This window comes from Equus quagga, chromosome 13 (genome assembly GCF_021613505.1).
Source record: "Equus quagga isolate Etosha38 chromosome 13, UCLA_HA_Equagga_1.0, whole genome shotgun sequence".
NCBI lineage: Eukaryota > Metazoa > Chordata > Mammalia > Perissodactyla > Equidae > Equus > Equus quagga.
The window spans coordinates 39,411,203-39,436,163 of NC_060279.1; the positions used below are offsets into that span (position 1 = coordinate 39,411,203).

Genomic DNA, 24,961 nt, shown 5'->3' on the forward strand with positions numbered 1-24,961 from the left:
CTCTTCTTTTTGCTGAGGAAGATTGGCGCTGAGCTAACATCTGTGCCCATCTTCCTCTGTTTTATGTGTGGGACACCTGCCACAGCATGGCTTGATAAGTGGTGTGTAGGTCCATGCCCGGGATGCAAATCAGCAAACCCTGGGCCGCTGAAGTGGAGTGCATGAACTTAACCACTACGCCACCAGGCCAGCCCCTGCTTGTAGTTTTCATTGGTCGTTAGGAGCTCAACATTTGTTTAGAAGTAGTATTTTAGTCTACTATCAATGTACCGTGGTGCCGTTTTTCTTAATTTCTTAATTTCTTTTTATATGCTTCCTAGGTGTGATATATGTGTGAAGCAGCTCTTGTGTTAGGTGGAAAGGGGAAATAAAGTGTATTAATGAATAAAAGAGGGTCATGCTGTTACAGTTGTTTTGTGTGAGCTTATTTTTGCTTCTGTCTGACCATTCAGAATAGTGGTGCTGATATGGAGTATTGAGTAGGGAGAGTTTGGAGTGGGAGGGAACTTTTGAAGTAGTTTATCCTATAATAAGGTTTGTCAGGTTGCAGTCTAGAGGAAGCTCCTTAATTCAGTCTTTTTGTATCTTTTTGTTATAGCCTATGAATTGTGTTCTTGCCCTGTTTTCGCAAGCGACAGTCTTTGAATATATGTGTAAATTTTCCTTTGGTTTGTGAGTTTTGATACAAGTGTTGGGAAGTGCATGTGAGGTTATACTTTCTTTGAGGGTTGCCAGATGGGACTTACCTGAGTGGCTGGGCTGCTCATTCCCTAGGCTGCCCCAAGTTATTTCCTTATCCCAAGTAGCTATAGCCCACTCTTCCTAGTTTACCTGGAAGGAAATAAATTAAGGGAGATTGTTTCCCAGTCACTTGATTACTAGAAAACAAAACAACGACAGACCAGCCTAGCTCAAACCTAGAGGCTAAAGATTAATTCAGAGTTATGAGATTCCCTAGTTCTTAGAAGTAATAATTATCTTTTTGAGTTGATATTATCCTCTTATACTGTTACTTGGTAATGCTCTGCATGGACCTAGCCATTTTACATGTGTGTTTGTGTGTTACTGTCAAGCTTTACTTCTTACATTGCTTTACGTTAAATATAAAGAGAAGGGAAGATGTAAGGCTTATTTTGTTCCTTACCGTCCAATTTAAGATTCTGTCTGTATGATGCTTGCTTATTGGACTGATAGATTTCAAAGAAAATCTCTTGTAGCCTTTTACTTTTAACTTTTCTCTTGGTGCCTGGAAGCAGATTAATAGGGATAATCTTATGGTTAGGTAGTTATAATCAGTGAGGCATAAATTAGCATTGTTATTAATGGACAGATTTTTGTTCTTTTCTCTCTCCTGTTTTTTGCTTGATTCTCATAGGCCTTACTGTTTGAGAGATGCTGAAGAGTAGTTTGAAGGATGTGTATGGAACCTGCTCTTTGACCACCTCTGTCCCTTCATTCTGATATCGCTTGTTTTAAATGATGTCTTACAGATTTCCTATGGTATAGGTCAGAACTTTTGTGATGATTTATAATTAATTGTATATTAATATAATATATGGTATGTTAGTATGGTATAATTATGTTTGTGCTGATTTATTATAGGATGACAGTGAGAGAGGGCTGCTTACCTCCTATTCATTAGCTTTTTTTTTTTAACTTTTTATTTTTATTTTTATTTTTTGAGGAAGATTAGCCCTGAGCTAATATCTGCTGCCAATCTTCCTCTTTTTGTTGAGGAAGACTTGCCCTGAGCTAACATCTGTGCCCATCTTTCTCCACTTTATATGTGGGATGCCTACCACAGCATGGCTTGCCAAGTGGTGCCATGTCCACACCCAGGATCTGAACCGGTGAACCCCAGGCCACCAAAGCAGAACGCGCGTACTTAACCGCTCCACCACCGGTCTAGCGCCATTCATTAGCTTTTTAGGCAGCACATCCTAACTTCACACATTTAAGCATCCAAGGACCTTTAGGATCCTTGGTGTATATTGCTAAACAGTATGTCACCTAAAGCAAGGTCACCTAGGCTCTTTCATTCAAGGTCGTGAGCCAAGGTTTGTGTAAGAAACTCAATGATATAGAAAAGACACTGTAAGAGCAAGTAATCAATGGTCTGTCTGTTTTTATATTTCAAATTACTTTCTTACCAGTTTGGATCAAAAAATAAAAAATTACAGTATAGATAGCATAGTCTGATGATTAAGAACATGGACCTTGCAGTAAGAAAGACCTATGTTTGAATCAGGCGTAGCCATTTACAGACTGTGAGACCTTGGAAAGTTACTTAGTATATCTGTTTCTGTTTTCTCCTCTGTAAAATGAGAATTGTTTAAATTATTAAAACCCTTCTTTAAAGGGCTTAAATGAGATGATGCATTGTAAAATACTTTATCACAGCATTGCCTAGCAAATAATAAGAGCTCAGTGAATGTTAGCAGCTATTACTAATATTCCTGTCTGTTGGGTTTGTTTACTACTGTTTTCAGTGTCCTTATTAGTTTCTTTTTAGCCAGTCTGTGGCTACTTCCTTTTTTTTTTTTTTTTTTCCTGACTTTTGGCAGATCTTTTGAGTTAGACTGGGTTGATTGACCTATATGTTGGAAGAGTCTAGGTCAAGAGCCAGCAAACTACAGCCACTGCCTGTTTTTGTAAATAAAGTTTTATTGGAACACAGCCACACCCATTTGCTTACAATAGCAGAGTTGAGTAGTTAGCCCGTAAAGTCTAAAATGTTTACTATCTGGCCTTTTACAGAAAAAGTTTGCAGACCCCTGGTCTAGATCAGGAGTCGTTTTTGGGGCTGGCCTCGTGGTGCAGTGGTTAAGTGCCCACATTCCGCTTCTCGGCGGCTGTGGGTTCGCCGGTTCGGATCCCAGGTGCGAACATGGCACCACTTGGCAAGTCATGCTGTAGTAGGCGTCCCACATATAAAGTAGAGGAAGATGGGCATGGATGTTAGCTCAGGGCCAGAGTTCCTCAGCAAAAAGAAAAAAGAAAAAGAGGAGGACTGGCAGTAGTTAGCTCAGGGCTAATGTTCCTCAAAAAAAAAAAGACTGTTTTGTTTTTTTTTTTAGAATACTGAGCCAGGAAGACGTAGCTGATAGAAATTAGGTGAAGAAAAGTACCATTTAGACTTGACTAGGCAGTAAGAGGACTGTGTAGTCTATTAGCAGCATTTCATAGTACTGAGTATTAAAGTAAAGGGAAGTACAAAGAAGAAAGATTATGCTGCCAGGTAGTTTGCATTAAACCTGGAAAGTAATATAAATTGATAGGTTACCTATTAAACAAGTGTATTAGTTAACCTAGGCTAGTGGTTTTCAAGCTGTGGTCTGCGGACTCCTGGAGATTCCCGAGACCTTTTCAGGGAGTCTTGAGATCAAAACTGTTTCATAATAATACAAAGGCATTATTTTCCTTTCTCACTGTGTTGACATTTGCAATAGCGAGTAAAACTGTTGGTGCCTTAGCACAAATTAAAGCAGTGGCACCAAACTGTACTAATAGCCACTGTATTCTTCACTGCCATGCAGTTTAAACTTGCTGTTTAAAAAATTTCAGTTTCACTTAAGAATATTTTTGATGAAGCAGTAAAAATGAATTTTATTTAATCTTGACCTTTTACAACATGGCTTTTGAATGTTTTGTGTGATAAAATGAGAAGTACAGTACTCATAAAGTACTTTTGCTGAGTATTGAAATACAATAGTTGTCTCAAGGAGAAGTATGGTTAAGTGCAAACTAACAGTCTGCTTTCTTAATAGAATGCCATTTTGAGTTGAAAGAGTAATCGATGAACTTTCGTCTTTAGATTTGGGTATTTGGCAGGCATATTCTTGGAAAATTTCAAGGAAAATGACTGTATTTGTGTCCAGTGGTAAAATTTGAATAAAAATTAAACTATGAGTTTGACAGCTTCTCAGAACTTAAATACTTTTCTAATGAGATTAGTGATATTAACAAATGTGATTATATATCTCTCATATAACAAAAGGTGTCAGCATTTAAAATCTGCATGTCTTAGTGGACCAGAATTTTTCAAATGACCAATGCATGATGTAACAAAATCATGTTTGGGTAAAAGATCCATTCCAAGTGTAAGACCAATGGATTTTAATGTAATAGTATGGAAAGTTAATTGATAAGGTTTCAGGTTTTATATTGCAATTAACTTTAGAAACTACTATATTGATTTTTGTTTTTTAATTGAGGTAAAATTTATATAATATAGAATTAACCATTTTAAGTTGTACAGTTGGTGGCCTTTAGTACATTCACAGTGTTGTGCAACCACCACCTAAATCTAATTCCAAAACATTTTCATCACCCCAGAAGGAAACCTGTACCTATTAAGCAGTCACTCCCCATTTCTCCATTCCCCAGCACCTGGCAGCCACTAACCTACTTTCTTTCTGTCTTAATGGATTTATCTATTCTGGATATTTTATATAAATGGAATCATACAGTATATGATGACTATTATGTATTCTGTCTCTTGTGTCTGGTTCCTTTCACTTAACATAATGTTTTTGAGTTTCATTCATGTTGTAGCATGTATCAGTACTTTATTCCTTTTCGTGCCTAATATTCCACTGTAGGAATATACCACATTTTGCTTATCCATTCATTAATTGGTGGACGTTTGAATTGTTTCCACCTTTGGAGCTATTGTAAATAGTGCTGCTCTGAATATTTTTGTTCGAGTTTTTGTTTGAATACCTTTTAGGTATTTACCTATGAATGGAATTCCTAGGTCATATGATAATTCTATGGTTTTGATAATTTTAAGTTTTTGAGGAACCACCAAACCATTTCCCAAAGCAGCTGTACCATTTTACCTTCCCACCAGCAGTATACTAGGATTCCACTTTCTCCACATCCTTACCAACACTTATTTCCTGTCTTTTTGGTTATAACCATCCTGGTGAGTGTAAATTAGTGTTGTGGTTTTGATTTGCGTTTCTCTAATGAGTAATGATGTTGAGCATCTTTTCATGTGCTTATTGGCCATTAGTATATCTTCTTTGGATAAATGTATTCAGGTCCTTTGCCCACATTTATTGAGTTTTGATGTGTCAAAGATGAAGATATCTATAATTCTGATGCTTTGAAGAGACTATTAGAATATGCCTCTGTGGTATCAGTATGAACTCATGAGTTTTAATATATACATGTATTTATACACGCACATGCAGATAGATATAGAAATAGATGTGGATGTGTGTGTGTATGCATGCCTGTATTTACTTGTTCTGAGAGGACTTGGAAGGAATGACACCATCATAACACTGAGCATGCTTGACACCAGGTCTTGGTTTCTCAATGCTGTTCTCCAATAAAAGGAACCAGAACTCCTTGGAGAAATGACTAGGGCAGAAAAAATAACAGGTGAACCTAAGATATCATGTGGTGCCAGAAAGTAATAAAATGCTGAAAAAATGATGGGGAGCCAATGTGAAGGAGCTTCCAGTAACCAGATCTGGGAAAATCTAAAGAACAAAATAAGTAATGATAGTAATGGATTATAACCCACAGATAACCCATGGAATAAAATAAATATCCACAAGTTCATACTACTATAAATAAACATTTGAATAAATAGGGGAGAGGGGCAGCTGTTTATTACAGTAAAATTCAAATTAATAAATCTAGAAGGAATGATGGAAATATTAGGCAATATTCAGTAATAATTGTTGCCAGCAGGAATTGTCTATGGATGCTAAAATTAGTGGGTGGAAGTTGATGCATTGCTTAAAAGGATCTCCTTATAATAACTTTTCAGTGGAGAAACCTGGCAGACACCACCACAATCAAGCTGTTAAAGTTAATATTACCCATGGTGCAACATATTGACATCATAGACTTCCTGATATGATACACTGAGAAGGGCACAACATTTTAACATTAAGGGCATATTAACATTAGGAGGAGCAGAATGAAGAATATGTGGGACCTCTCTGAAATGTTTTTGCAACTTTCCAGTAACTCTAAAATTATTTCAAAGCTTAAAAAGTTTTTTAAAATGCTGAGTTCATTAAAGACTTAAAAAATACTCTGTTTTCTAACTACATATCTGCATAAGACCAGATTTTTTTCCATATATTTCAACTGAAACAACATATTGTAGCAGGTTGAATGCAGAAGCAGCTGTGAATCTAGCTGTCTTTTATTAAGCCAGACATTAATGATATTTGCAAAAATGTAAAATAATGCCACTCCTCTCACTAAATTGTTCTCTTTTTGAAAATAGTTATTTTTTATAAAGGATTTTGTGTTAATGTGGAATGTGGGCTTATTGTTTTTTTACACAAATTAATATTTTTAAAATTCTGTTTTCTTTCTAATATGGTGACTATTGACAACTATAGCCCACAAACAAAATCTCTTTGGAGTCCTTGATTTTTAGGAGTGTCCTCCTAAAGGAGTCCTGAAACCAAAAAGTTTTGAGAACCAGGAGAGTGTCCCTAACAGCTGCAACAAAGATCCAAAAATGCAATAGCTCAAACAAGATAGAAAGTATTTCTTTCATGTGATTGCTCAAAGTGGGTGGTTCCTGTTGCTCTGTTGTTCCATGTGGTAATTCAGGGACTCGGGTTCTTTTACACTAATTTTTCTGCTGATACGTAGAACAGTGAAACTTTAGTGTGCATCAGAGTCACCTGGAAGGCTTGTTAAAACACAATTTTTAGTCTCCATCCCCAGAATTTCTGATTCATAGGTCTGTGAAAGAGGCTTGAAAGTTTGTATAGCCAACAGATTCCCTAGAGATACTGATGCCACTAGCAGGGGGATCAACTTCTAGGGTATTGTCTTTTTCTCTAGGGTTGAAACTGGGTTGCAACCAATGGGAAGGGGAAAGAGCATGGAACAGTTTGCCTGCCTTTAATAGTTCTTAGTCAGGAAGTTGCACACATTACTTCCTTTTTATTCCATTGGCAAGAATTTAGCTTAACAATCAGCAAGATAGGCTAGGAAATGTAGTGTAGCTGAACAGCTATGTGGCCAGTACTTCATTACTATGAAAGAAGGGGAGGATTAATTTTCATAGGCAGTGAGCAATAGTATCATCAAGACATTGGAAGAATAAATACTTGGATAGGATTAATTAACTACGGAATGTGTTTTATCAGGTAAAGAACAGGAATTTACTTAGAAGTCTGGCAGGGCTGGCCCCGTGGCGCAGCGGTTAGGTGCGCACGTTCTGCTTCTCGGCAACCAGGAGTTCTCCGGTTCGGATCCCAGGTGCGGACATGGCACCGCTTGGCAAGCCATGCTGTGGTAGGTGTCCCACATATAAAGTAGGGGAAGATGGGCACGGATGTTAGCTAAGGGCCAGTCTTCCTCAGCAAAAAGAAGAGGACCGGCAGTAGGTAGCTCAGGGCTAATCTTCCTCCAAAAAAAAAAAGTCTGGCAAAGGAAGGTCTAGGAGGGTGGTATATGCAACTATAGAAGTGAGACTCTTGGAAGGTTGGTACAGAGTATCTTGTTTAGGAAGGACAGAGTAGAGGAGGCTAGGCAGTAAATAATAGTGGATGGTATTATAATATATTGCAAGAAGGCTCATCAGATTTACCTGATATATTGAAGCAGCAAGAAGCCAGCTGAGAAGCTGTTTTCTCCTGCTCTAAGGGTCTTGAGGTTATTCTCTGTTGGTGATGCTCTCTTTTGTTGTTTTCCCACTCTAAATCATAGTCAGGAATAATTTTAGGGGCTCTTGGTGCCCTGGTGTTAATTACCCAAATATGTGTATCTGATCCGTAAGTTTTCCTAATAGGACCCCAGTGGGTGGCAGTGGCATGTATATGCCATCACCACCTTGGCCTACAAACCCAAATGAAAAATAGGAAGCCAAGATTTAGCTGACCACCTGGAATAGAGTGGGGATATTGTACAGGGGTTGAGGCTTCTTGCTTTAGAAGTGGGTAAATGTTTATTTACAGAGTAACTGTCAGAAATCTTCATCTAGTAAGAAGGCTAAATAATCCTGAAATAGCAGAAATGAATCAGTTCTGCCCTTGAAATTAGAATTCTGTAGCATTTTCTCAGTCTTTGCCCCTCACCTGTCCCCTACCAAGACAGCATGCAGATGAAGGGTCCAGTTATTCATTTAACAAATTACTGAGTGATTTTTAAGTGCCAGGAACTTATCTGAGAACTGGGGATATAGCAGTGAACAAAGTAGACAAGTCCCTCTCTCCATAGAGTTAAAAATTCAGTGATGGAAGGAGACAGACAATAAGTAAATGCATACTATGTCAGAAAAATAGAACAAGGTTTAGGTCAAAGGGTTAATGTTCCTTCGTTTTCAGCGTAGGAGATTGATTTAAGTCGGACCCATGATATCCTATCCTACCTTAAGATGGGCTTAAGATGAATTCTGATTCATTGTTGTATATGTAATTTTTGCTGCTTTAATTTGGAGAAGTAAGTCTTGGCTCAGCAGGAAGTTGATAAAAGTGAATTGTACTTTTCTTTGGACCCCAGCTTCTTTCTTTGCATGCTTGATGCTTTGCAGCAGCTTTAGTGATGGTTGTAGTAAACTGCCAGTGTCTTTTATAGTTGTGTCAGGTTATTTTCTCTGATTTTCCAGATTTATTTCTAACCTGTAGTTGATAATTTTGCCAGATACATTGTAGTATAATAAACACAGAGATCAGAGTGGTCTCTTTTGGTTCCATGTTATCTAAATCTCCTCTTAATGAGAAATAGTTAATAGAGATTAGATATCCACATTAATGCATACTCTTCTCAAGCCCTTGTCCACACCCTTTTCTATTCCACCAATTGCTCAGTTCCAAAGATTGCTACCTCTAGGACTGTACGGAAGCAGCCTCTCCAATAAAATGGTACATTTGGATATAATTTCACTCCATAGCATCTAAAATGAAACCTGGTCTGTAGCCATTTTGTTTTCGCTTAGGGGCTTTTACCCCCTTTTGAGAAATTTGTTTTGCAGTTTGGTTTATATGTGTGTAAGTTCCTTTAGGGAACTAACATAGGTTACGTCCTTGGAAAGTGCAGAGTTAATTGCTGGGATTGATTGGCAGTAGGAAGCATTAGGTAGCTTGGAAGGAACTCAGCTATCTGGTTTGCATTAGGGTAGGTTGGAGACATGCAGAACAGGGCCATTGCTCCGTGATCTTTGTCAGGACCTGGAAGTGGTTTGCTTCCAGTTTGGTGGGAGATAAATGGCCATTCATTCAGCCGTACAATTGCAAGTAGAGGACACGAGCCCACTAATCTCTGAAGCACCATTGAGATAGAATTCATTTGTATGACTATGTTTGTCCCTTTAAAGTACGTGAATTGTTGTTAGAGAAGCTTTATTAGGCCTACTCTTTGTGGAATAAATATCTAGCTAGGCCACGGCTTATCACATTCTCCCTTCTCTGTTATGACTAATTTAGTATATAGAGCTATGAATATTCTTGAGGGATAGTCTGGAGAATTTTTGTGAAGCCAAAAACTTGTGTGAGATTTTCCTAAGGCTTGTAGATCGCTGCTGTTTCCCTGTCATGACCACCTCCCAGCTCTTGTTTTTTTAGAGTACAAAAATGTGGTTACCCTCACAGTGCACTGAATTGAAATGCCTCTGGCTTTTATTAGTCTGATTATGAGAGTGTGGATATGGTAAATACTTGGTTTATGTGTGTGCTCCTGTTTTCGTATGTTGTACCTATGGCAGTCAATAATTGAACAAAAGTCTTTACTGATTTAACAGGATGTTACAAGTGACTATCATAAATAAAATGAACTTGGCATGAGAGTTGAAACCCACTTACCGTCCTTGGTGTGGTGTAAGGGGAGCGTCCTGGACGTTGGAATTAGACCTAGGTTTTAAACATGACTTTCCTGTTGTGTGACCTTGGGCAGGTTTATTTAGTTTTTGTGAGTCTCAGTTACTTCATTCAGGATGGGGATAATATGGACTTCATAGGAATATTATGAGAATTAAATGAAATGTTGTTTCTTTAGTTCTTAGCCTACAGTTTTGGTATTTAGCCATCACTCAACTGTTACTCTCCTTTCCCCTCTTGTCCCTTTGCCCCCAGTACACACCTTGTTACTTTTCTTCCTATTGAAGTGCATTTCCCCCAACTGTTTTCAGATTTGTATGATAAATGTATCATTTGAAAAATAGTTATCTGAAAAGAGGCTCTCCTGAGTATATGTGTATGAAATGTACCTAGGAGATTGCATTTTTCACAGCAATGTGAAAGATCACAACTGTTCAAAACTTCTCTCCTACAGCCTGTTTTTATTAGTAGTATAAAACATGAAAAATAATTTTTTGTTTTCTTCTTTTAAGTGTTACTTTAAAAATATTCCTAAGGAAAGCCTACATTTGTTCTACTTTACACCAAAAAAATGGAGTTTTATAGGTAAGTTCTGAAGGAGGTTGGAAAAATGTGGCTAACTTCTATTCTTTTATGTAATTGTGTACTCCCTAGATTGGTTACTTGACTGTTTCTTTTTTGAAAGTTTAGGGCAATCATTTTTAAACTATAGAGGGCCTAATAATCACCAGGAAAACATGATTAAATACAGATTCTTTGATCCCACCCTCAGAAATTCCAGTTTATTACTTTGAAATGGGCCTGGGAAGGTGCATTTTAAATACATAGCTGAAGTAATTCTGATGGTGGAGGCTAAAATGATAATTAGAGAAACATTGATTTAACATAAAAGGAAAATGATAAAACTTAATTTATTGGGTTCCATCCATGGGTCACACATTGGTCCACATTGTCCTCTATAGTGATACTTCTCTAAACCATCTGTGGGGAAGGACCAATTTTTTGTTTTGTTTTCTAATATAGCATGAACCAATACTTTTGTAAATACAGTGAAATGAATTACTAGAAAAGGGGAATAAAAAAAGATATATAAAATACAAGCCTAGTTTTTTATTGTTAGATTCAACAGGCATAAAGTTACTCTGTCATATTAAAATAAAAGTTTCTAAAAGCTTACTCTCAACTTCTTTGCTTATCTTGTTGCGGAGTGGTAACAGTTGACAGACCAGCACTGGTCCATGGACCACACTTTGATAGCATTGCTCTTCAGAAAATGAAAATGGTTATGTGTTGAAACTGGCAAGCTGGAAACCTAGTCTCTTCTACAAATCCCAGGAAGCCTGATTTCTTCATCTGTAAGATTGAGACAGTTTTACTACTTTGCCTATCTTATAGGGATGTTATGAGGATCATATAAAATATAATATATGAAAAAGTACATTGCAAGCTAAAAAACTAATGTAAGTTATATTAATCATAACATTTATTGAACATATTATTATTGAACAGGGACTTTGTCAGCAACAAGGGATATAGAGAGATATGGCAAAGAGCTTACTATTCAATTATATATTTGCCCCATAATGTTTGCAATATACAGAGCTGATTAAATTCCAGCTTATAAAAATTTTCCTAGACTTGTGCAGTCTTTCTCTGAACTCCAGTAGCGTGCTTATATTTTTTAAATATATAGCTTTGTGATGTTTCTTTGTAATGTCTGAAATAATAACTTTTTGAAGGTATGTAACATATTTTTCTAATAGATTGGATGCATTTTGGAGACAGGTAGTCTCCACACTTCCGCTGCTTCTTGTATATGAAGTCCTTTCTTATGAATCCTGGGGCAGATTACCCCTTCTCCCAACTGGCTCCCAGTCTCAGGCTTGCTGCCCAGCTCCATACCCTTTCTCTTCTCTGCCTACCTCCTCTTCTCAGAGTGTTTGCAGGAGATATAGGTCCTTGAAGATAGAATTTCATTCAACAAAAAAAAATTTGAGTGCCTGTTATGTACAGGTTAGGTGCTAGAGATGAGAAAACGAATAATAATACAGATGATTCCTGACCTCTAGGAGCTCACAGTTTTTTAAGGGAAATGGGCAAGTAGTTCACTAATGAAACAGGTACTGACATGTTCAAAATGTTTTCAGAACACGGAGGAAGGAAAAACTGCCTAGGGGAACAGGGAAGTTTTCATAGATAGGGTGAGCATCTAATTTAGTCTCCAAACTGAGACACTGTTAAAGGTGAAACATTAACACTGTTAATCATCATGAGGGGACGACAAGTATAAACTGGGATTGTCCTGTGAAAACTAGACATGTTGTCACTCCATTCAATGAAAGAAATGTCTTTGTGTAGTCTTAAAGTAAGAGTTGGAGGATTTACTAGGTAAAGAAAATAGCACATTGAAAAGCTTGGAAGCATGAAAGAATGTGTTGGTACGCCTAGCCCATAAAATACTTAGGGGCAGTAGTAGCAGAAGATAAAGTTGCAAAGGTAAATTGGGACCAGATGATGTAGGGACCTGTGTGCTATTGTTGTAGGTAATGAGAAGTCTTTGCATCAAGGATGGGATGGTGAGATTAGATTTTTTTTTTTTTTAAGATCACTTTATTGGCTATGTGGAAGATGAATGGGAGTTGGGGAGGACCTTGCATACTGAGACCACAAAATCATTTAAAGCATTTGCTATGGATTAAGAGAGGAAAGATGATATTTTGAATTGTGGAATGGCAGGAAAGTTGGAAAGAATGGAGAGGCTCCAAAGATATTTAGATCTTCAGAGATATTTAGACTGGTGAGGAAAAAGGCACTTGGCTTCTGGGACACCATACTCTCCTTCTTTTCTTCCTCCCTCACAGACTGCTCCTCAGTCTTATTTGCTAGTGTTCTCTTCAATTTATAAATATCGGAGTACCCCAAAGCTCAGTCCTCGGACCTCTTCTCTGTTTGCATTTACTTCTTAAATGATTTTGTCTACCCCCATGACTTTCAATTCTGTCTGTATGTTTGTGACTCCTGAATTTATATCTTTAGCTCAAACATCTCCTCAACTCTAGACTTGTAGCTAATAGGCACTTCAAACTTAACACGTTAGAACTATGCTTTTTATTTTTCATTCCAAACAGCCTGTTATTCACCATTTTTTAATTAAGATTATGATAGTTTACAACCTTGTGAAATTTCAGCTGTACATTATTGTTAGTCATATTGTGGGTATACCACATCACCCTTTGTGCCCTCCCCCCACCCCCCCCCTTTCCCTGGTAACCACCCATCAGTTCTCCTTGTCTATATGTTAACTACCACCTATGAGTGGAGTCATATAGAGTTCGTCTTTCTCTGTCTGACTTATTTCGCTTAACATAATACCCTCAAGGTCCATCCATGTTGATGAGAATGGGACGATTTTGTCCATTTTTATGGCTGAGTAGTATTCCATTGTGTATATATACCATATCTTCTTTATCCAATCATCAGTTGCTGAGCACTTAGGTTGGTTCCACGTCTTGGCTATTGTGAATAATGCTGCAGTGAACATAGGGGTGCATGGGACTCTTGGAATTGCTCATTTCAGGTTCTTAGGATAGATACCCAGTAGTGGGATGGCTGGGTCATAAGGTATTTCTATTTTTAACTTTTTGAGAAATCTCCATACCGTTTTCCATAGTGGCTGCACCAGTTTGCATTCCCACCAACAGTGTATGAGGGTTCCTTTTTCTCCACAACCTCTCCAACATTTGTCACTCTTGGTTTTGGATATTTTTGCCAATCTAACAGTGTAATGTGATATCTTAGTGTAGTTTTGATTTGCATTTCCCTGATGATTAGTGATGATGAGCATCTTTTCATGTGTCTATTGGCCATCCTTATATCTTCTTTGGAGAAATGTCTGTTCATGTCCTCTGCCCATTTTTTGATCAGGTTGTTTGATTTTTTGTTGTTGAGCTGTGTGAGTTCTTTATATATTATGGAGATTAACCCTTTGTCAGATAAGTAGATTGTAAATATTTTTTCCCAATTAGTGGGCTGTTTTTTTGTTTCAATCCTGTTTTCCCTTGCCTTGAAGAAGCTCTTTAGTCTGATGAAGTCCCATTTGTTTATTCTTTCTATTGTTTCCTTCATCTGAGGAGTTACAGTGTCCGAAAAGATTCTTTTGAAACTGATGTCAAAGAGTGTACTGCCTATATTCTCTTCTAGAAGACTTATTGTTTCAGGCCTAATCTTTAGGTCTTTGATCCATTTTGAGTTTATTTTTGTGAATGGTGAAAAAGAATGGTGAATTTTCAGTCTTTTACATGTGGCTGTCCAGTTTTCCCAGCATCATTTGTTAAAGAGACTTTCTTTTCTCCATTGTAGGCCCTCAGCTCCTTTGTTGAAGATTAGCTGTCCATAGATGTGTGGTTTTATTTCTGGACTTTCAATTCTGTTCCATTGATCTGTGCACCTGTTTTTGTACCAGTACCATGCTGTTTTGATTACTGTAGCTTTATAGTATGTTTTGAAATCAGGGATTGTGATGCCTCTAGCTTTGTTCTTACTCAGGATTGCTTTAGCCATTCGGGGTCTTTTGTTGCCCCATACGAATTTTAGAATTCTTTGTTCAATTTCTGTAAAGAATGTCATTGGGATTCTGATTGGGATAGCGTTGAATCTGTAGATTGCTTTAGGAAGTATGGACATTTTAACTATGCTTATTCTTCCAATCCATGTGCATGGAATGTCTTTCCATCTCTTTATGTCGTCATCAATTTCTTTCAAGAAAGTCTTGTAGTTTTCATTGTATAAATGTTTCACTTCCTTAGTTAAATTTATCCCAAGGTATTTTATTGTTTTGCTTGCCTTTGTGAATGGGATTGAGTTCTTGAGTTCTTTTTCTGTTAGTTCATTGTTAGTGTATAGAAATGCTACTGATTTATGTATGTTGATTATATACCCTGCAACTTTGCTGTAGCTGTTGATTGTTTCTAATAGTTTTCCTATAGGTTCTTTGGGGTTTTCTATATATAAGATCATGTCGTCTGCAAAGAGCGAGAGTTTTACTTCTTCACTGCCTATTTGGAGTCCTTTTATTTCTTTTTCCCACCGAATTGTTCTGGCCAACACCTCCAGTACTATGTTGAATAGGAGTGGTGAAAGTGGGCACCCTTGTCTTGTTCCTGTTCTCAGAGGGATGGCTTTCAGTTTTTGTCCATTGAGTATCATGTCGGCTGTGGGTTTGTCATATATGACCTTTATTATGTTGAGGTACTTTCCTTCTATACCCATTTTATTGAGGGTTTTGATCATGAATGGATGTTGGATCTTGTTGAATGCTTTCTCTGCATCTATTGAGGTGATCATGTGGTTTTTTTTCTCATTTTGTTAATGTAGTATATCACATTGATTGACTTGCGGATGTTGAACCATCCCTGTGTCCCTGGTATAAATCCCACTTGATCATGGTGTATAATCTTTTTGATGTATTGCTGTATTCGGTTTGCCAGAATTTTGTTGAGGATTTTTGCATCTATGTTCATCAGTGATATTGGCCTGTAGTTTTCCTTCTTTGTGTTGTCCTTGTCAGGTTTGGGGATCAGAGTGATGTTGGCTTCATAGAATGTGTTAGGGAGTGCTCCATCTTCCTCAATTTTCTGGAATACTTTGAGAAGGATAGGTATTAAATCTTCTTTGAATGTTTGGTAGAATTCTCCAGAGAAGCCGTCTGGTCCTGGACTCTTATTTTGGGGGAGGTTTTTGATTACTGTTTCTATTTCTTTACTTGTCATTGGCCTATTCAGATTCTCTATTTCTTCCTGATTCAGTTTGGGGAGGTTCTAAGAGTCTAGGAATTTGTCCATTTCTTCTAGGTTGTTCAATTTGTTGGCATATAGTTTTTCGTAGTATTCTCTTATGATCCCTTGTATTTCTTTGGTATCTGTTGTGATTTCTCCTCTCTCATTCCTAATTTTATTTATTTGAGATTTCTCTCTTTTTTTCTTAGTGAGTCTGGCTAAGGGTTTGTCGATTTTGTTAATTTTTTCAAAGAACCAACTCTTTGTTTCATTGATCCTTTCTACTGTCCTTTTTGTTTCAATATTGTTTATTTCTGTTCTAATTTTTATTACTTCCCTCCTTCTACTGACTTTGGGCTTTGTTGGTTCTTCTTTTTCTAATTCTGTTAGGTGTCGTTTGAGGTTGCTTATGTGAGATTTTTCTTGTTTAGTGACGTGAGCCTGTATTGCAATGAATTCCCCTCTTAGGACTGCTTTTGCTGCATCCCACATGAGTTGGTATGGTGTGTTTTCATTTTCACTTGTCTCCAGATAAAATTTGATTTCTTCTTTAATTTCTTCAATAATCCATTGTTTGTTCAGTAGCTTGTTGTTTAATCTCCACATTTTTGCACCTTTCCCTGCTTTATTCTTGTAGTTGATTTCTAGTTTTGTAGCATTATGATCAGAAAAGATGCTTGATATTATTTCATTTGTATTTATTGATGCTTGCTTTGTTTCCCAAGATATGGTCTATCCTTGAGAATGTTCCATGCGCACTTGAGAAGAATGTGTAACCTGCTGTTTTTGGATGAAGTGTTCTATATATATCTGTTAAGTCCGTCTGGTCTAATTTTTCATTTAATTCTATAATTTCCTTGTTGATTTTCTGTCTGGATGATCTATCCATTGGTGTTAATGGGGTGTTGAGGTCCCCTACTATTATTGTATTGTTGTTGATGTCTCCTTTTAGTTCTGTTAAGAGTTGCTTTACAAATTTTGGTGCACCTGTGTTGGGTGCGTATATATTTATAAGTGTTATGTCATCTTGGTGGAGTGTCCCTTTATCATTATATACTCTCCCTCTTTGTCTTTCTTTATCTGTTTGCTTTGAAGTCTACTTTGTCTGATATTAGTATAGTGACACCTGCTTTCTTTTGTTCATTATTAGCTTGGAGTATTGTCTTCCATCCCTTCACTCTGAGTCTGTGGTTGTCTTTGGGGCTGAGGTGTGTTTCCTGGAGGCAGCATATTGTTGGGTCTTGTTCTTTGATCCATCCTGCCACTCTGTGTCTTTTGATTGGAGAGTTCAATCCATTTAGATTTAGAGTGATTATTGAAATGTGGGGGCCTACCGCTGCCATTTTATCTCTTGTTTTCCAGTTCTCTTGCATTTCCTTTGTTTCTTGTCCCATGATTTTTGGATTACTAATTCAGGTATGTAAATTTCTGTATTGGATTTCTTCTTATTTGTAATTTGTGTATTTATTCTTGTTATTTGTTTAGTGGTTACCAGATGGTTAGTATAAAACATCTTATAGATGAGATTTATTCACCGTTTTTGTAAAAGGCCTCATCATTCACTCAGTTGTAGAAATAAAAGCCCTGGAATCATCCTTGACTAATCTTTTCCTCATATTTCACATCCAGTACATCAATATTTCTATTGGCCTTTCTTTCAAAGTATATTTCAGCTGATCCTTGTGATTCAAGGCCATACCTGATTTGGCCCCTGGATTACCTCTCCTTCCTCATTTCCTACCACTCTCCCTCTTGGATATTTCACTTCATCTTCACCTTTTTACTGTTTCTTGCACATAATAAGCACCACCCTGTCTCAAGCAGCATTCTTGCTGTTTCCTCTACCTGTTAGATTCTTTCTCAGATACATACACAGTTCACTTCCTCATTTAATTCAGGACTTAGCTCAAATGTTCTCTCTTTAGACAGGACTTTCCCAACTGTGCTTTTAAGAATAGTCTCTCCCCCCCCCCACCATCTAACACTCTCTACAACCTTTTCATGTTTAACTTTTTTCAAGGTACTTATCGCTGCTTTATGTGTATGTGTGCGTGTGTTATTTGTTTGTTTATTGTTTCCTTTTCCCACTAGAATGGTAAGTCCATGAGGATAGTGACTTTTTTCAGTATTATATCCCCAGTGCCTAGAATAATACTAGTAATAAATAGTAGGCATTTCATAAATATGGTATTGCATGGAATCTAAGATGCCATTGATTTTAAGATGTATCAATATTTTATGAACCATTAAGAAAGAAAAAATTCTGTCACTTGTTAGATGCCATTGATTATAAGATAACTCTGATATCAGAGTTTAAAATCAAGGAAATATGTATATTAGAACCTATGAAAAAATTGTTGAATGAGTGAAGTAGAAAGGAGCTGTCTGACATGACTTCAGGGTTTCTAACTTGATCAAGGGAATGATAGTATCTATTATAAATATGAAATACAAGAGAAGGAGTAAGAATCATAGAGGAAAGGCTGTCTCCTTACATTGATAAATCTCAAGAAGAATCTTGTAGGAAAGGGGAAGAAATCAGAAGTATCTAATCTGAGACCCATATTCTATTCTTGAAGTCATCCACATTTTTTTTGTTTGCTTTTTTTTTTTTTTTAAGATTTTATTTTTTCCTTTTTCTCCCCAAGGCCCCCAAGTACATAGTTGTATATTCTTCGTTGTGGGTCCTTCTAGTTGTAGCATGTGGGACGCTGCCTCAGCGTGGTTTGATGAGCAGTGCCATGTCCGTGCCCAGGATTCGAACCAATGAAACACTGGGCCGCCTGCAGCGGAGCGCACAGACTTAACCACTCGTCCACGGGGCCAGCCCCTGCTTTTTTGTTTTGTTTTGTTTTTGGTGACGAAGATTGGCCCTGAGCTAACATCTGTGCCAGTCTTCCTCTATTCTGTATGTGGGTTGCCGCCACAGCATGGCTTTATGAGTGGTGCAAGTCCGTGCCTGGTATCCGAACCCACAAACCTGGGCCACTGAAGCAGAGCAGGCCAAACTTAACCATTATGCCACTGGGCTGGCCCCATCATCCACATTTTAACACTCTTATTACTAAATTCCTTCTTCTCTATTTGAGGGTAAACACATCTCCAGATTTCTCAATTACTATATGATCCTTGAATTCATCCTTGAATTACTTGTATTTCTTGCAATACTCTCTGTGTACGTACTAGGTGCTCCAAAACTTTAGGATTGATTTCTGGAGAATCTTCACTTGACCCCTTCAGTGAGATGGAAGTTCTCATTTCCTCCATCTTTTTATGTTGTTGGCTTGTCTGATTTGGAGTTATTTAAAGTATTAAGTGGGAGTGAACAGGTCTTAGACCTCTGGCTGATTGATATCTGTCTCCTACTGGCAGAAAGCAAATCAGGAGTTGCCTCCTCTTCAAATAGAAGAATGGGTGATGGTTTCAGCACTTCCTGTTTATAAATGTCATAAGGATTTATTTACCAGGACTATCCCATTCTGAACTTCTGTAGTCTGAATTCTCCCTCTCTCTCTCTTTTTCCTTTTTACCACTCCACTTTCTGACCTCGATAGATGAATACAGCGAATTTGGTGACTAATCTTTACATATTTTGCAACATGAAAATTTTATCAGGTGTAACTAGTTTTATTAGTGCCCACAGTAGACAAGGGAGTCTTTTTTCTATGAAAGGATACTGTAGCAAAGGCAAGCCAGAGCTACATGTATTTTTTAAGTTACATTTGTACAGATTTATAAAGCATACTATTTATTCCTTTTTAAATATAAAAACAAGACATAAGGAGTACAGATTTCTTATCTGTGTTTTTTCCCCAAGGCATTAGTAGGACTCTGACAACTAACATAGAGAATGATCTCATTCTTCAGGTAGGAACCTGTCATCTGTATGTAAAGAGCAACTTTATCCCTAACAAGCCCAGCAGGTAACCATATCCATAGTATCAGGAGGGCTGCATGCACTTTACCTTAAAATCGCTGCTAAGTTGTATGTCACACACTCTCTGTATTCTGCCACATTACTTTCCTGTTCTCTGTGGTCAACTTAAAGGCCTCCTTTCTGTTCTGCCTGTTTTTTTAAATTAAAAATCTAAAAACTTTTCAATTTTTAAAAAAGTTGAGAATGTTTATATAGAAAAATATCGTGTCATACAATGAACAGCTTTAGAACTACCATCTTGAGTCAGTGATGAACGTTTTGTCATATTTGCTTCATTGATATATAACATATACATATTTTTCCTGAACCATTTCAAAGTAATACCTCTAAATACTTAAGACTGCTGTCTTAAGCAGAATAATGCCCATTCTCCAAAGATGTCCACGCCCTAATCCACAGGTTCTGTGGATATGTTCAGTTTCATGGCAAAGCAGAATTAAGATAGCAGATGGAATTAAGATTGCTAATCAGCTGACCTAAAAATGTGGTTATTATTCTGGATTATCCAGGTGGGACCCAGTGTAATCACAAGGGTCCTTAAACTGGAACAAGGCAGAAGAGAATCAGAAAGGTGGCAGCTTGAGGAGGAGGAGTGGGCCCAACATTGATGACTTTGAAGACGGAGAAATGGCCGTGAGCCCAGGAAAGCAGGTGGTTTCTAGCTGAAAAAGGCAAGAAGATTGATTCTCTGCTAAAGACTCCAAAAGGAATGTAGAAGCCCTGCTGATACCTGAATTTAGCCCAGTGAGAACCATTTCAGACTTATGACTTCCAGACTGTAGGATAAAAATTAGTATTGTTTAAGCCATTAAGTTTGTAGTTCTTTTGTTACAACAGCCTTAGAAAACTAATACAGTTGCTTCTTCAAAAAATGTGGATAATTTCCTATTCAACCACAATATTGTTATCACACTTAACAAAATTAACAATAATTCCCCAATATTATCTAATACCTAATCCATTTGAAATTTCCCCATTTGTTCCCCATAATATTTTTTGTAGCTTTCTTTTTAAACCAGGATCCAGTCAGATATCATCCACATTGCATTTGGTCTGTCTCTAAGTGTCTCTTAATCTAGAATAGTCTGCACTGCCTCCCCACCCCCCACCCAATATCAACTTTTGAAGAGACCAGACTTGTCGATTTGCCACATGTTCTACACTGTAGATTTGTTACATTGTTTCCATATGGTATCATTTAGCTTGTTCTCTGATTTCTTTGTATTTCCTCTAAATTGGACTTCAATGTAAAGGTTATATGCTTTTGGAAAAATACTTCATGGAAGATACAGTATACTTCATACTGCATCACATCAGGAGGCAACATGATAACCTGATTGTCTCTGTTTGCACTGCCAAGTTTGATCCCTAGGTCAGGGTGACAGCAAGGTCTCTCCATTGTTAAGGTATTTTTTTCCCTTTGCAGTTAGTAGTGTATAGAATTATCTTGTTTATTTGAAGCTGGAAGGCCTGTCTGCTCTGAAAGCATACTGAACTAGTTATTATGAAAATAAACTTTAAACTTCCAGACCGTCGTCATTTTTGATTCTAGAGTATGGCAAACCATATAACCTTAAAATCTTTTGTAATCCCGTTATAAAACACCTAGTAATGCTGGATAAAATAAAACAAACTTCTTTTTTGTTAAACAAACTTCTTTTAAAGGTATAGCTGAGCCTGAAAGGAAAATCTTCAGGGGCCACAAATAAAAGGGGAACTGAAAATGAGCAGTGTGCGTGTGACTTAATGCTTGTGGCAGTTCTGGGGCCTTTCTAGTCTCAGTAATCAAAAGACTTGGTTTTAATGCTCATGAAGGGTCCAGAGAGAAAGCATTACGCCTGTATGGAGCAGAGTTAGAGATGAGAATCCCCATATAAAGCCGGGAGCCTTAAAGGCACATGCTCAGGGAAAGGAGGTGACCTTAAAAAATTTCACCCCCTAGTTCAAGGAAACTTTTCTGTCTTAGCCTGGATTCTGACTAGGGGTGGGTGGGAGTATCCCCTGAAAATTTAAATGTAGACCTATTCTCATATGGGTTCAAATTATTTTTGTCTGAAATCCCCAAGCTGAGAAATAAATATAAAAGATTATTCAGAATGTTTTATACCCTTGGAGTAATTTGGTAGAAGCATACTGAAAAACTTCTCTAGAGGAACAGGTCCACAGTCCAAGCTACACAGGATTCCAACAGATAAAGTCCCAGTGAAGACAAGGCTCACAAAAAAATGACAAAAGGTACAAGACGACAATTCATTTACCAAGAACAAGAGTCATAGATATAACAAGCAGCAGGAGCTGAGAACTTGAGATAGTAGATCATTGACTGTAGTCCATAAAATAAGTGTATTTAAACTATGAAATACAAAGATTTGAAAAGATAAGAAAAAATACTTTGTGGGAGACAGATTTGAAAAAAGAACCAAATATAAGTTTGCGTGCTCCACTTTGGCGGCCCAGGGTTTCACGGGTTTGAATCCTGGGCGCAGACATGGCACCACTCATCAGGCTATGCTGAGGCAGCATCCCACGTACCACAACTAGAAGGACCCACAACTAAACTATATACAACTATGTACTTAGGGGCTTTGGGGAGAAAAAGGAAAAATAAAATCTTTGGGGAAAAAAAAAGAAAAAAGAACTAAGAATATCTAAAAATGCAGAATATGATCTTTTGTTCAGCAAGTATTTGTCTAGTAGATGTTATGAGCCAGGCACTGAATAAAATAGAAAACAAAAAAAAAGCCCTGTGCCAGGGAGCTGACATTTTAATGCATGGGAAACAGACCAACAAATATAATAGGCCAGGTGATAATAATTACCATAAAGAAGAGTAAAGCATTATAAGGACAGGTTGACAGAATAATGATTGAAGGTGCTATGTTTTTGTTTTTGTTTTTTTCTTAACAGATGCATTAGGGACAGCCTTTCTGAGATGAAGTAAGGGAGTGAGCCATGTGGCTATCAGAGGAGAACAAGGAGGCTAAACTGACTAGAGAGTGAGTGATGGGAGGGTAACAGATATAAAGTCACACTGTAGTGGGCCACATTATGTATGGTCTTATAGACTATGGTAAAGACTTGGAATGCTGTTCTTGTTACTATTGCACTACCCTAAAACTTAGTAATTTAAAACAGTTGTTTTATTATGCTCCTAGATTCTCTGGGTGAGGAATTCATTCAAATCGGGCACCGCGATGATGGCTTGTTTCTGCTCCACGATGTCTGGTGCTGCAGCTGGGAAGATGCAGAAGCTGGGAAGCCGTGTTAGTGGGGGGCTGGAACCATCTGGGGGCTCATTCACCTTCTTGGCTGGTCCCTAGACTGAGATGACTCAAAGAGTAGGATTACCAGCTGAAGTGTCTACATGTGACCTCTTTCTAAGGCTTTGCTTCCTCGCAACATGGCGGTCTCAGGGTAGTTGCACTTCTCAGAAAGCAGTTCACTGCTGCAGATTTCAGTGTTCTAGTGGATAAGGCATAATCTGCATTGCTTTTTATGTATGACCCAGTGGCAGAAGTCACCCAGCATCACTTCTGCTGTACTCTGCTTGTTGAAGCAGTCACAAACCCGGGTTCAAGGGAAGGGGACATAGATCCCCTCATCTTTTGGTGTGAGGAGTTTGAAAGAATTTTGGGGGACAGTGTTTATAAACCACCACAGATGCCATTAAAGCATTTTGAGCAAAGTAGTGATATAATCTCACTTAACTTTTAGATCACTCTGGTTTCCCTGTGGAACATAGGCTGAAGAGGGGCAAGGGTAGAAGCAGAGTTAAAAAGAATTGCAATAAGACGGAAGTCAGAATACACTGATACACACTAGAAATTTATGTAATGTTATAAAGCACTGTCACCTCAGTGGAAAAAATAAGAATTGCAATAGTCTAGGCAGGAGAAAACAATAACTTGGACTAGGACAACAACGAGAAAGTGGTGAGGTCAGATTTGAAATATACATGGAAGGTAGTGCTGAGAGAATTTACAAATGGGATGCATGTCAGGTGTGAGAAAGAGGAACCAAGAATGACTAAAGTGTTTGGTTTGAGCAGCTGGTTGAATGGTGCTGTCATTTACTGAGGTGGGAAACACTAGGGGAAGAGAGAATTTTCATCCAGGGAGTTCAAGAATTCAGTTTTGGACATAAATTCATAAGTTTGAACACAAATTCATGTTAGGTATCCAAATGAAGGTGTCAATTAAGCGGTTGAATGTAGAGAGAATTTTGGAGGAGAGATAAGGGCTAGGAATATAAATTTGGGAATAGCATAGAAATGCTATTTAAAGCCGTAGGAAAACGAGATTATGTAGGGAATGAGTATAAATAAAGAAAAATTACAAGTTTGAGTCCAAGGGCATGCCTTCAGTTAGAAGTTAGGAAGATGTGTAGAAACTAGTGAAGGAGAGTAAGAATAAATGGTCATACAGATGGCCAATGGGTACATGAAAAAGTACTCAACATCACTAATCATCAGGGAAATGCAAATCAAAACCACAATGAGATATCGCCTCACATCTGTTAGAGTGACTGTTACCAAAAAGGCAAGAAATAGGGGCCGGCCCGGTGGCGCAGCGGTTAAGTGTGCACATTTTGCTTTGGTGGTCGGGGTTCGCCAGTTCGGATCCTGGGTGCGGACATGGCACCGCTTGACACTCCCTGCTGTGGCAGGCGTCCCACATATAAAATAGAGGAAGATGGGCACGGATGTCAGCTCAGGACCAGTCTTCCTCAGCAAAAAGAGGAGGATTGGCAGCAATTAGCTCAGGGTTAATCTTCCTCAAAAAAAAAAAAGCAAGAAATAAGTGTTGGTGAGGATGTGGAGAAAAGGGAACCCCTGTGCACTGTGGGGAATGTAAATTGGTACAGCCACTGTGGAAAACAGTATGGAGGTTCCTCAAAAAATTAAAGCTAGAATTGTCTTGTGATCCAGCAATTTCACTTCTGGGCATTTATCCAAAGAAAAGGAAACACGAACTTGAAAAGATATATGTACCCCCATGTTCACTGCAGCAGTATTTACAATAGCCAAGATGTGGCAGCAACCTAAGTTTCCATCAATGGATGAATGGATAAATAAAATGTGGTGTGGATGTTTATGTGTAATGGAATACTAGCTATAAAAAAAGAAGGAGGGGCTGGCCCCGTGGCCAAGTGGTTAAGTTTGCACACTCCGCTTCAGCGGCCCAGGGTTCAGATCCTGAGTGTGGACATGGCACTGCTCATCAGGCCATGTTGAAGCGGCATCCCACATGCCACAACTAGCAGGACCTACAACTAAAATGTACAACTGTGTACTGGGGGGATATAGGGAGAAAAAAGCATGGGGGGAAAAAAAGAATAACGAAGATTGGCAACAGTTGTTAGCTCAGATGCCAATCTTTTTTTTAAAAAATATTTTATTTTTTTCCTTTTTCTCCCCAAAGCCCCCCAGTACACAGTTGTATATTCTTCGT

At 37.9% G+C, this 24,961-nt stretch overlaps 1 protein-coding gene across 3 annotated transcripts in view; it reads left to right on the forward strand.

The window, feature by feature from the left end:
• The window catches only part of GATAD2B (GATA zinc finger domain containing 2B), an 89,503-nt gene that overhangs the window by 32,039 nt on the left and 32,503 nt on the right, over positions 1-24,961 (forward strand). For 2 of the 3 annotated variants that reach the window (XM_046683995.1, XM_046683996.1), the window contains exon 1: positions 10,357-10,385. The exons of the other annotated variant lie outside the window; for it this stretch is intronic. In XM_046683995.1, the coding sequence (XP_046539951.1) occupies positions 10,372-10,385 (14 nt within the window). In that variant the 5' untranslated portion in view covers positions 10,357-10,371. Of the gene's footprint in view, positions 1-10,356; positions 10,386-24,961 lie in introns of those variants that run through there. 3 annotated transcript variants of the gene reach the window in all.